The sequence below is a fragment of the Dasypus novemcinctus genome, chromosome X (genome assembly GCF_030445035.2).
Source record: "Dasypus novemcinctus isolate mDasNov1 chromosome X, mDasNov1.1.hap2, whole genome shotgun sequence".
NCBI classification, from domain to species: Eukaryota; Metazoa; Chordata; class Mammalia; order Cingulata; family Dasypodidae; genus Dasypus; species Dasypus novemcinctus.
In genome coordinates this window covers 173,400,862-173,414,573 of record NC_080704.1, presented here as the reverse complement: position 1 = coordinate 173,414,573, position 13,712 = coordinate 173,400,862, and the positions used below count along the sequence as shown (strand labels likewise).

Here is a 13,712-nt window from a genome sequence, read left to right as displayed (position 1 = left end):
TTTGGCCCGAGAAACTTGCCGTTTCCCGAGAAGGAGTTTTGGAGGAAATGTTTCAGGGAACGATCAGAACCCTGGTGGTTCCAAAGTTAAAATCATCTCTAAAATTGCCAGCAGGCCGTGGGCCCCTTTGTTTTGCATCCTGTTACTGGATTAGTTAGCAGAGGGTGAGGCACAGAGTAGGTGCTATTCCTCAGGTTCTTTCACTAAAATAAACGTGAAAGAAAGAAGGGCAATGTGTGCATTTGCTTCCGTAACATAACAGATCCTTCTGTGCTGCTTCCCGCTGCAGGCTGGCAATCTATGGACCTCGTGGAACTTGTGTCTCTCTTCCCCACGCTCGCTGGACTTGCAGGACTGCAAGTTCCACCTCGCTGTCCCATCCCCTCATTTCACGTTGAGCTGTGCAGAGAAGGCCGGAACCTCCGGAAGCACTTTCAGTCCCATGACTTGGGAGAGGCACCGTACCTCCGCGGGAGTCCCCGTGAGTTGATTGCCTATAGCCAGTACCCCCGGCCTGCAGACTCCCCTCAGTGGAATTCTGACAAGCCGAGTTTGAAAGATATAAAGATCATGGGCTATTCCATCCGCACGATAGATTATAGGTATACTGTGTGGGTGGGCTTCGATCCTGATGAATTTCTGGCTAACTTTTCCGACATCCATGCAGGGGAACTGTATTTTGTAGATTCTGACCCATTGCAGGATCATAATGTATATAATGACTCCCAAGGTGAAGAACTTTCCCGATCATTGATGCCTTAAGTTTTGTCAACTGCCAAGGGCAACTTTAGTGTGCTCCCTTCAAGCTTGTGAGAGAATGGTTATTTTGTGATTTCCTGTGATATTGTTACCAACTCCAAACCTTCCAATTTAATCATTTGGACTGGGGCTAGGCTGAACTATTTTTTCTTAAACAGCACTATTCATTTATTGAACCAACAAATCAAAATTAGGTTATACTTTTGTAGATATTGAGACCAGTCATAACGAAACGTAACACTCAAGAAATGCTTTAATAATTTATGGATTTCAGTGCATTTCAGAAAGGAACCATATATCAAATGAAGTTCTATACTAAATTTGTGGCTCTTTTGCTTTAAATTTAATAATGTATTTTATTTAGCCCAATATATTGTTACTCCCGTATCAACATGGGATCCATGTCTCTTTCTAAAATGTCAAGGTCAGTGATAAAGCTAAAAAGCCAAAGCCTTAAATTAAGGCCTCTCTTCAGTGTTTGTTTCTAAGACCACAAGATTTCAGAATCGAAGGACAAAAGTGTGCATGAAGTGATTAATGTGGCATTTCTACATCAAATTTATTATGATTTATTATGACTCAATAAACTAGAGACATGAGATATATGAAATTCAGTTAAAATTCTTCAGCTACTTTCAGGCCCAAATGATAATTTATTAGCAAATAATATGGCCCTTCAACTCAAAGGTAATCTATTAAAAGACACTGCTATTCCAAATGAAAAAACATTTGAAGATGGAACTTTATCACTGGATTTCATCACTCAAAACGATATTAGTGGTCTCCTTTTATAGGGATGGTTGGGAGCAGACATCCATTTACCCAGGAGGCAAAAAATATTCTACTTCTCACTGGTAATTCAAGAAAGCATTCGTTTTATTAAGTTCTACATTGTCTTGTGTATTGTGAAAGCTGCATTAATATATTACTAGGCAATTTTCAGTTCCCCAGAATGTAGTTCTGTTTTCCCTAAATATAAAAAATAACCAGAACGTCAGGTGGTAGTAATACACTTTAGTCTATGTCATCTTCTATAAAAGGGATGGAGTATTTTACAGCTAATATTTACACAACATGTCGAAGGCGATTAGGAAACTAAACTATCAGTACTCATTGGAAGAGTCTACCTTTCTTAACATCTCACTTAGTCCTGTTTTGAAATACAAGTACTTTTTAGTAAATCTCTCTTTACAAATGCTTCACAATTTATAGGTAAATGTTTGTGAAACATAATACAGCAAGTTGGATTAAGCTGCTATAGTGTATCACATTGTCACCCAAACAGGCAAGATATTATAGTAAAAGATTACTTCAATTCAGTAAAATTTCACAGACAGATGTGATTCTTCCTCATTGGCCTATAGTAGCGGGAACACATTGACCCTCTCAGCAGTTAAATGGCAACAGCAATTTCCCTCCTGACCCGTTTCCAGAAGCCTTGGCTTTTGCGGACGGTTTCCTTTAGCTTTTTCTTTCTTGCTCTTCTTCATCCCCTCTGTTGCTCTCATCACCTCCACTGTGACTTTTATGATACAGTCTGTGACTTCCTCTCCTCCTCCGCTGATGTCAGATGTCACGGTAAGTTTTCACACAGGCTTGTCTTTCACACCCACGTGCTGCTCCTGGTTGGCTACCATCTGTAAACATTGTCCTCTCTTCTCCCTTTATTTCTTGAAGCACAGTTCTAGGATCAAAAGTCTTCACATTCTGTTCTCGATGGCATTGTAAGCTGAACCGGGCCGAAAGACAGTGACATGACGTGCACCTGTCACGTGCAGCTGCTGTCTTAGCCTTAAATCTGTGACCCTTTCTTCCAGCTGCATGTTCCAGGTCTAGGTCTACGGTGGGTGCCTTCGCATGTCTATCTGTCTCTAGAAGTGCTTCTGTCTCATCTCTTCTACGTGAGGGCTTAGCATGCTCTGTAGGTTTTTGTGTTTCTTGTCCTTAAATCATGCTCCTTAAAAGAAGCAATTCACATCCTGTGGCATGTTCTCCTAAATGACCTTACAAGTGATGGTTCCTTTTGGTGTTGCTGACCCCGAATGCAGTTTTCAAGCTGCTTTTCCTTTCCCTTTGCACATCTCCGGCGCACGTTGGGGTGAGCGGCCACTTTCTGGTTTTCAGATATCGAAGTGGACCACATTCCTTATCTTGACCTTGCCTTGGTTGCTTCTTCAGGCCCACTGTATTTTTTTTCCCCTACTGGATTTTATTAATGACTCTTCAGTCACTTTATTGGTAGAAATCCCCATTTCACATGAGCAGGGTTCATTTATCTGGTTTAGTTGCAAGAAGAATTAGTGGTCCCAGAAATTTTGCATGACCCTTGTTCAGTAGCTCTCAAACATGAGGGAGCATCCGAAGTAACTGACAGGCCCTCTGAGGTGCTGATTCAGCAGGTCTGGTGGAGGCCCTGAGAATTGCATTTCTTACAAGTTCCATGGTGATGCAGCTGGCCCAAGGATGACACCTTGAGAACCTACACCCTGGATCTGTACAGTCTAATACAGTAGTCTTAAATTGAAATTTAAGTTAATTACAATGGAATAAAAGTTTAAACAGCAGGGCCTCAGTCACGCCCACTGCATTTGAAGTGCTCAGAAGCCACTTGCAGCGGCTACTGCATTGGGCAGCACAGATCTGGAAAACTCCTATCATGTCAGAAAACTGGTGACAGACAGAACTGACCTAGATCATCTGTGCATTTGAGCCGGATCCACCTGGCTGCGTGCAGGTACCTGTCGTGAGCTGTGTAGACCACACGTTGGCCCGCCAAGCCTTGCCTGGAGGTGAGCGAAGCCTGTTTGCCTTGAGTGCAGAGTAAGGGAGTGTCACAATGGCAGCTGGCCTCTTCCCCTTCACTGCCATTGCCATTGCCTCAGCCCTTCCCACCTCCTGCCCCAGTAGTTGACCTCCCTTGCCTTTCTCCGCCCTTGTTCCTGAAGGAATCCACGTGTCTTCCTGAAATCCCGCTTTGATCCTGCCCTTTGAGAACACCGTCAGTGCCTACTACAGGGTCTTGTCAGACCTCCGCTGAGCAGTCAGAGTCTTCCCTGATTCCACAGATCCCCTTTCCTCGGCTGACCAGCTTAACAACTGGTCCCTCACCATCCCTTGCCGATCCCGCCCCCCCATCCACTCTTAGATTCTCTCCCCCCTCCTCTCTTGCCCCATCCATTTATCACCATTCTTCACAACCAGTGGCCACATCGCCAGGAGGCTGGAATTTTTATGACACCCTAGGCTGTATCGTGGGGTGAAATGAGCATTGCTGAGGGGTGTTGTGTTCACCTTACTTTAAAAGATTCTTTTTTATTATAAAATTGATAAGTTAACTGTAGAAAAATTGGAAAACAGAAAAGTAGTAAAAGGTTAAAGCAAAAAAAAAAGCTTAAATATTTTACCCAGAAATAATCACTTAATATCTTGTCTTTTTTGGGGTGTGACATTTTTACATGATTGTGATCATACTATCTTCTCTATCACACAAATTTATATACTTTTTCCCCCCACTATAACCAAAGCATTATGTGTGGTTTATTACAGACTTTTTGCAAAGATACTTTATACTGGTGGTAATAGATTTCATCGTGTAGTTTTTACCATAATTTGCTTAACCTTACTAACTTGGACTTTTAGATTTTTGGCTGGCTTGACAGTATTATAAAGAATGCCGTGATGGACAACTTTGTGAATAAAATGTTTTTTATGTATTTTTAATTGTTTCCTTAGGATAGCATCTCAGTGCCAAGTTGTCAAAAGCATCTCCATTTTGCTCTTCTCCCCACTTTCTTGCTGCCTTAGGGTAGTCAAACTGAAAAATAAAGCAAACAAGCATGCAAATAAAAAGCATAAAACCAACCAACCAACCAACCAACACCTACAATAATAAGTGAAAATGATATCCTGTTTTACTTTCTGCTTCTTTGCTTCTCAGTGACCTTGAGCACCATTCCGTCTGTGTGTCTGTCACTTGTTATTTCCGGTTGTATGAACCTGCCCTTGAATTTTGGTTACGGGTTTCACTTTTTTAAGTAATCATGCAAAGTGGTGTTTTCTCATGTGATTTTTCTTCCTGTCTTTTTCTGTGAAACATGGAAAACCCTCCCCAGTCTGGAGCTCGAATAAATATTCATTTGACTTCGCTTTTGTGTACGTGTGTGTGGTTTGGCTTTATATTGAACTTTCCCTGTCTCTCCAGAGTAATACACGCTCATTGTGTAAACTCTGGAAAATGTGAAAGATGGGAAGGATGAAAAGAATCCCGCCGCCTGAAAGATGGCCACTGTTAACATTTGTGCATTTCCTCCCACTTTTTCCCGCCCCTGTCCGTGTGCGCAGATACGGATGTTTCCATCTTCCTTAGCTGAAGTCTACCACCTACAATCACGTGTCCTGCTTTTGCAGGCCAGCATCACATTAGCGTAGCCTTTCGTGCCCTTGACAGTTCTCGGTTAGCCGTGGTAACCAGGGTACCACCCCACTCACACTCATCTTTAACCTACTTTAAAACACTCGGTTGCATGCTGGGGGGGGGGGGTTGTGAGTGAGGGAACTGGTTTCTCTGATTGATGGCAAGATGCTACCTCCTTCCCCACTCGGCACCACCTTCCCACAGCCTGCGAGGGTCCCCAGCCATCCGTACCTCACTATGGGAGGGGCTTAATATAAGTTCCCAAATGGGATCAGCACCAACTAGTTCTCGTGGCTCAGCGCCTTCTTCCCCGAGCCTGTCCTGCAGGTGGTAGCTCTTGCAGGGACTCACTGGGATTCTGCCCTGGGATCTGGGATTGAACTAGAATCCAGGTTTCCACTTCAGCCACGGCCCGTTGTCTCTCTTGACCTTGGGTGGAGCCCACTGCGGTGGAGCCCACGGTCAGCCTAACCATGCCCGGGCCGTCCTTGCTCTCAGGCCTTGTCTCTCTGCATGCTGCCGAAGCTCCAGCTGGTGGCTCTGTCCGTTTAACCACCTGCTACCGCAGATGCTGTTTTCCTCTCCCGCAGTGGCCACTCTCAAGGGCCTTGGCCTGGCCACTGGATGGCTTTTGTTTGGGATTGGTTTCCCGGCTGTTTCACCACGTCCTGCCTGAGATCGTTGGCAGCCCTGGTGCCAATTACCAGGCAAAGGTCCTGGACTTTGGATGGAGAGGCATCCAGGATGGAGAAGACACTTGGGCTGGCTCCGGGCAAGGTGCCTGGCACAGGCTGATGTGGCATGGTCCCGGCAGAGATCCACTGCCAGCAGGGAGCAAGGGCTTGGGGTCTGGAGTCCTCGGCACATGCGTGGAAAGGACCCGGACAAAGAGGCGCCAAGGCCGGGGCTTGGCCTTGGTTTATCAGGGCCCACGATTTATGTGGTCTGAAGGTTTTGAGCAGGATGGGTCAGCCATTTACAAACCCCCGGTGGTAACTGATTGTTCTTTCGGGTGTGTGTTTCCGAAAGAACCTTTGGCAGGTGATTCATAGTCGAAACTCATCGTCAACTTCACAAGTTTTATGAATTCATCTCTTCAACACCATTGAACACACGCTTGTATTTATGTTAAGTGCAGCATGAGTTATTGTGTGAATAAATTATATGGAATTTGCTGTTATCATTGTGTGCAATTCTAGCTGCTGTCTCCCGCTGCTTGGTGCTACCTTAAAATAAAATAAATGGAGCCATTAAAACACCCAACCTATTACCAGTCCCAGCCCCAAATCAAGGAGTATCCTTGACTGCAGGCAAAACAGTTCCTTTCCTCCGCCCCATGCTATCTACACCCCCTCTCACCCTGAAGCAGTCAGAGCAGACATTGTCCCAAACCCTTAAACATTGAGGAATGAGCAAAAATGGGGCGAGGAGTGTGTAACCGTGGACGAAAGCTGATCTATTGTTATTGTACTTAATTGAGTAGTTTGTAACTTTGATACAAATAAATATTTAAAATTTCAAAACCAGCTACTCAACCTTGTCCTCCTAGTGTGAGGACGGGGCGGTGGCTATGACTTGGCTTCCGGGGAGGAGCTCAGTTCTTAATGGTACGTGGGGAGTTGCCCTCGAATCTACAAGCCCGTTTCTAAATTTGCCCTGCAGTTGACAGACTCCCCAGAAAGAGGGAGGAGGAGGGTTGTCCAAATGTGGAGGTCCCCACTTAGTACATCATAAAAATTACCTTGACTTAGAAGTGTCCCAATAGCTCGTCTTTGGCCATGTTTTCTCAACTGTGGCGCGGGTGAAGACACCTAAGGCCTGCTTATCATGTTTGTGGAGGGAAATGAAGATCCCAGAAGGCACGGTAAGTTTCCAAGTGCCTTGGGCCAGGCTGGAAGGATGGGGTGAAGTATGCCCGATGTATTAATATTTCTTTGCTGCCTGGTTTGTTGTGGCTAGGTAATATATGCACGTGCTGCAAAGTTTAAAAGGCACAAAGGGAAATAAAATGAGTCATTTTCTCTTCCGTCCCATCCCCCAGCCTCCCCTTGTCCTCAGAAGCAAGCATCATTACCTGTTTCTTGCGAATCGGTGAAGGTTTCAAAGGACAAATGTAGGCCTGACACATAAATGTGAGCCCCAGGGTGTCAGGGAGGGGCAAACCAAAGGAGCAGGTCTCAGATGCAAACCTTCAGCCATTTTGGTCAATAGCTCTGTGTCGGGATGTCATGGAATGTAGTTGAAGGAAAAGTACAGGGAGGCCTTCTCTGTCCCCTCTGGCTCAGGCAGGTCTCATGTTGTGAATTCTCAAAGCACCCCAATTAACTACTGATTCCCCAGCACCTAACAGACAACCAGGCCAGTAGTAGGTGCTCAGTAAATACTTGACATGAATGTATGAAAGGAGATGTGATAGAAAACCTTTCTTGGAATTCATTACATTCTCGCTGAGCCTGGAAGGATGAATGGGAATCGGCCTAGGTTGGCATCTCTTAGTACAATCTTGAGTAAATGGAATATTCAAGAAGTAGGGCATTTAGGTTAATTGAAATATCTAGGTTTTTTCCATACTTGATTTGTAAACACTAAAATGCCAGTACTTTCGTATCTATATTCCCATTTTGCTGCTATAAATTCCCAATGGAGAAGCTGGAGCACGTTTTTTCCCTCTGTTTTTGCAGATGCTCTCCAGGCCTCCCCCGTGTCCCTTAGCCCCTGGCATTTCCGTGCCGCCTGGCTGCTGGGCCTCTGCTCCATGGTCAGCTGGTACCTGGATGAATGCATTTAGCCGGCAGTCAGAGCCGTCACCAAGATGTAGACAAGCAAGAGCGTGTTCAGGGGGACAGTTCCAAGATGGGTGGGGCCCCAACAGGGCACGTAAGGAACAGTCGAAGGACCTCAGGAAGAGAAAGACTTGGGGGGAAGGAGTGGGATGGGGGTGTGTGCAGCACTTTCTTGAAGTCTCTGGAATGCAGAGATTCTGCAGAGGCGGGATGGGAGACTGCTCAGTGGCTGGTTGACTTTTCTGACAGAGCTGCTCGTGGTGGGAAGAGCCCACTCCTAGGTGTGACGAGCTCTCTGTCACCTGAGGTATGGAAGCATCACCCAGGCTGGTGGTTCTCGACCAGGGATAGGTCTGCCCCTCGGGGGCATTTGGCAATGTCCGGCGACATTTCTGGTTCACCCAGCTGGGGGGTTATTACAACTGACGCGTGATGGATAGAGGCCAGGGATGTGACCAGACACCCTACAGTGCCCCAGACAGCCCACCACGGAGAGGCCCATCAGGCCCAAATGGCAATAGTGCCAAGATAGACATGCCCCAACCGAGGCCATCATTTAGCAGCCTCTCTGAGGCTTTTACGATTTGGGCAATGCACACTCAATTATTGCAATACCATGCTGATGATTGAAGGCGAGTGGTCCTTTTATAGAGCCTTGACATGATCTCTGCAGAGGGCAAGGAGCTTTCACTTAATGTCTTTAAAACAAACACATCCAGAACAGCAGGTGTTTCGAGTTCTCCTTCCTTCCTGTCCAGAGAGACCCTCCCATCTCAACTGTAGAAGAAAAGTTAGGCCTGCTGATTTATTTTTAAAACGGATATTGTACCTCTCCCTTCTTGTGAGCGGTGTTGCATATTCATCACAGAAAACTTAGAGAATATACAGGGCCATCCTCTGCACCCATTTGTTTTTCCTCATCCTATTTTGCAACCTGTTCGTCAGGATGCATGGTTTCTGAGGGTGCCCCCAGCTATGACACACATAGCAGAGGCTTTTATTTTTTTTCTTATTTTTTTTTTAAGATACCAGTTCCGGAGAATGAACCCAGGACCACGCATGTGGGAAGCTGGCACTCAACCACTGATCCACATCAGCTCCCCTGAATTGGTTGTTTTGTTTTCAGGAAGCACCAGGGATCAAACCCAGGACCTCCCATGTGGGAGGCAGGCATTCAATCACTCGAGCCACATCCACTCCCGCCAAAGCATTTCAGGGTGAGCAGAGAGGCCACTTCCTGGAGGACAGAACCAGAAGCCTCTGAGTCTCCCTCCTCTCCCGTGACATCTAATAAAGTTTTAAACTAAGCCTGCTGCCTCTCCCAACCTTGACCATCATGAATCTGTTTGCTGGCAAAGAGGCCTGGATGGGGCAGCAACCCGGACTGTGGATTTCTCCTCTCCAGTATATCCAGAATCCATCCCAGGCTCCATCTCCACCTCTCCCATTCCATACCACCATCTCCTCTCAACTCAGATCCACAGCCACCTGCTCTCCCATTCTTGCTGCATCTGTTACCCACTTCTCCACGCAGTTCCCAAGTCGACCTTTGCAAAACGCCACTCTGATTGCGTCACTGCCCACCGCTTGCCTCCCCAAAGGCTTGCCATGACAATGGGGGTACAGGAATGACACTTTAACCAAGACCTGGCCCCCGCTGACCTGCCATGCCTCCTTGTCCTAACCCCTTCCCTCCAGGTTCAGATCTCAGCTTGTCCCTCCTGTCCCCCAGGCATTCTTCCCTGACGCCTTTTTCGAAAGCTGGTTGCAGCGTTGATCACACCCATATGACTCCTTCTTAGCTCTTGGCCAACCTGTACTTTTTAAAAAAAATCTTTCAAAAAATGTTTATTAACTTTTAAAAGATACTTAGATTACTGGTATTCTACAGACTGTACTTTTACATTCCTTTGTGTAATGATTTCATTTATTTGCTTCCCTGGGAAGCTCCATGGGGGCGTAGATTGTCTGTTTTTCCACCATTCTCCCCTGGTTTGTGTTTGTGGGATGAATGAATACGGTCTTTTGAATGGCTGCTTTGTTTTCTATAATTTCGCTAAACCCTGATTGCTGACCCTTGAGCTGGTTCCCACGTTCATTTCTCTTATAAGCCATGCTGCACAGGGCATCGCCGCACTCCATATCTGCACAATTGTGGAAGCAGTAACGTATGTCCAGAGGGTGAAATTGTAGAAATAGAATTCCCAGGTTAAAGGCAAGTGTAGAGGACATTTGTCATGAGGTTGACTACCAGCATATTAAAAGGGCTTCTGGGAAATCCCCCACCCTATTGCTTTGAGCTGGGAAGCAGAGCCCACTTGCCACTGGAAGGGCACAGAATGCCAGGTGCTCACTTTCCCTTGTGGCTAGAGAGTGGGCGTGTGACCTTGACACAGTGAAACAGACACCCCCCTCCCCAACTTTGTACAGCAGGAGCTGCTGGGAAGCCAGGGGTGTGGCAACAGTGGGGCAAGCCATGGGCTGCCAGCATCCAGCAGTGGCAGCCGCAGTGTTCTCTCACGGGACAGTTTTAGTGGCAGGATTGTGCCTGTGGTCCTGGCAGCTGCCTTGTCACCTTTGTCCCTACCGGTTTTCATGGTCTGCGACTGCAGCCTTCTCTGGGATTCTGTGAACTACTCGATAATAGCCTTTGCCAAAACAAAACACAATCCCTTTTCTGCTTAAATTATCTGGAATCCATCAAGTGACTAATATGGTGTGTGCATTTGAATATTTGCAAGTTAGGGCCAAATTGTCCTCCAAAGAGGTTGCACAGCAGGGCACATGCTGTGTTTCTATCTTTCCTCTACTATTTACTTATTTATTATTTATTTATTTATAGTTGAGAAGTTGTGACTTAACTAAACAATCATGCATACCATACAGGATTCCCACACATCACCCCACCACCAACACCTTACATTGTTTTGACACATTTGTACAAATGATGAACGAGCATCTTCACAATATCACTGCTATCTAGAGTCCACAGCTTATATTTGGTGTGTTTTTCCCACAAAGCATCCTATTATTAACACCATGTATTAGTATTGTATATTGGTTATAGTTCATGAGAGAATAGTCTCATATTGGTACTGTTAATCCCAGTCCATCCTTCGCCACTGTGTTATATGGTCCCCTGCCTTGCACGATCCATCCAAAGTGTACACTCAGTGGCTCTCACTTTCATCACAGAGTTGTGCTGTCATTAGCTCAGTACATTTCAGAATGTGCTCATTACTCTGAAAGGAAAAATCCCATACTCCCTTACACCCCCCCATTATTGAGCCTTAGCATTGATAGAGTACCTTCTTTGCCATGGCTTTAAAAAATATTACAATATTACTGTTAACTCTGTCTAAGGAAGGAGGCATTTCTTATTCATTTCTCTATTCTAAGTATCAAATCCAATGCCTGGCACAATTTAGGCACTTCTGCATTTGCTCAACGAATGAATGAAAAGAATTGTCTTGAAAGAGTTCGTGGAAGATGGAAGGCAATAGTTAGGATCAGAGGATCAGAGCTGGGAGGCCACCCTTCCAGCTCCTTCGTCTACGCGGGGGAAGCTGGAGCCTAAAGGAGGGAAGTGACTTGACCAAGAATTTCCAGCTAGCCATGTCCGATGAGGCTTCTGTATTAGCCAGCCAAAGGGGTGCTGATGCAAAGGACCAGAAATCTCTTGGCTTTTATAAAGGGTATTTGTTTGGGGTAGAAGCTTACAGTCACAAGGCCCTAAAGAGTCCAACTCAAGGTACCATAAGAGGTACTTTCTCACCCAAGTCACTTGCCACGTGTTGAAGCAGTTTCTCTCCGAGGGTTCAGGCTTCCTCTCTCTAAGCTACAGGCTGGCATAGATCTTGTTTCTTTCCAGGCTCAGCTGTTGACTGTCAGGCGAATGGCTGATCGCTCTTCCCGGGGCCACAGGATCCATGTCTATGGCACACTCTCTTCCTGTGTATCTTCTCTTGTGTCTTCTTGAGTGCGTGTCTGCTTATATCAGCCCACCAAGGGGCCAGGGACTTAACCTGAGTTACACCCTACTGATGTGGTTGAATCACAGCCCTAATCTTAGCATAATTTAATCAAAGACATCTCAGCTAAATCTAACACAGTCAAAGGGGATCATGCCCGGAGGGACAGACCAGTTTATAAACATAATCCTTATCTTTTTGGGGGTTCATAAATCATTTCAAACTGCCATAGCCTCTGACCCAGGCAGCCCACCTCCTGGTCAGGTCCTTGGTGGCACAGCTAGAAGGGCTGCTGTATGCACCCCGTTCCTCTCTTTGGTTCTCCTGATCCAAGAGGTAGATTTCAGCTGAAATAATGCACAAATAAGCCTACCGAAAGCTCTGGAGCTGCCAGAAAAATCATCCTGAGGGAGGAGGAAAGGTGGTGAACACCTGCTTTCTATGTCACTGGAAAGCTTGCAGCATACATGAGAATCAAGCACTGGCCTCTGTGGCCATATATTTCATTTTCCTTTATTTTTCTTCATTGGTTTCCAATCAAAAGGAGAGCTGTGGTGGACAACCTCTTGCCCTGAGCTACGTGCATGAAAATTAACAAGCTTATGGGAGTCACGTGCTTTCAGTAATGGATGGGCAGTACTGTCCTTTCTAGGAAGGCCGTGGGTCTGTTGTAGGTCAGAGGTCAGAGGCCATGGGTCAGGGCCGAGTCTTAATTCCCCCAAGTATCCGTTTAAGCCTGGCCAACGGGTGGAATAAAAATCAATTCTGGGCTGAACGGTCTCTCATGCTATTTAAACTGTTGTGGGTTTTTTTTTTTTTTTTCTAGCACCACAGCTTGATAGAGAAAAATATTCACAAAGCCGAGTCCGTTTTGAAGAGAACATCTGTAAAATTGGGTCAGCAGATAATGTTACACGTTGGCATGGAAGATAAAACACAACTCTTGTCTCGTCGGAGCTTCACAGCAACAGGGACAAGCTTTTGTTTCCCCGTCTCGCGCTCGGATTTGTGCCTTGCGGCTTTGATCCCTGCACCCAGCCAAAGCCCACAGGCAGCCAAAGGGGCCACCGCCTTTCCCCCCTGCTTTAGGAACCGGCTCAACCCCGGGGCTGGAGAGGCGGTGTGTGCTTTCAACGGGCTCCACTGGAGGGCGCTGTGGCACCGAGAACGCGGCCAGGGCGCCCAGCTGGCGGAGCGGGTATCTCCAAGGAGTCCGGGCTGTCACACTCACACACTGACTGTTCCCGAATCCTAGTCCAGGATTTTCAAGACACTGTTATGAATTAACGAGAATAAAATGCTTGGTAGATGAAGCTCGGCTCTCTGATCGCCTCGGGTTGTTTCCTGACTGCTTCCGAACTCATTCCCCCTCCCCCACCCCCACCCTGGAACCGGGTCTCATTTGCATCCCCGGAAACACAGCCTTTCTGTAGGGCGAAAACGTCCTCCCAAAATGACACAAGAGGCGGAAATGTTGCAGTGGCAGCCTGCAGTATTTATTCGCAGGTACTTTTGCAAAACGGGATCTCCTCCTGTTTGTTCCATCAACCATATAAAATACAGGACGCCCAATTAAATTTCAATTTCAGGCCAGCAACAAATAATATTTTATTCTAAGTATGTCCCAAATATTGCATGGGACAGCCTTACACGAGGCAATTATTCGTTGTTGAAATCTACCTGGGGGGCGTGTATTATTATTTTACTTTATTGCCGAATCAGGTCACTTGGCTCAGGTCAGCTGGTCCGGTGTCACCCTGAGGGGAACTGGGAGTCTGGGGGTGG

General features: G+C 46.3%; 1 protein-coding gene across 2 annotated transcripts in view; it reads left to right on the top strand.

The window, feature by feature from the left end:
• Nucleotides 1-13,240, top strand: part of IDS (iduronate 2-sulfatase) — a 30,612-nt gene extending 17,372 nt beyond the window's left edge. The window contains exons 9-10 of one of the 2 annotated variants that reach the window (XM_058292366.2): nucleotides 290-481; nucleotides 12,754-13,240. In XM_058292366.2, the coding sequence (XP_058148349.1) occupies nucleotides 290-481; nucleotides 12,754-12,860 (299 nt within the window). In that variant the 3' untranslated portion in view covers nucleotides 12,861-13,240. Of the gene's footprint in view, nucleotides 1-289; nucleotides 4,905-12,753 lie in introns of those variants that run through there. The other variant, XM_058292365.2, reaches the window with a different exon arrangement.
• The last annotated feature ends 472 nt before the right edge of the window (nucleotides 13,241-13,712 follow it).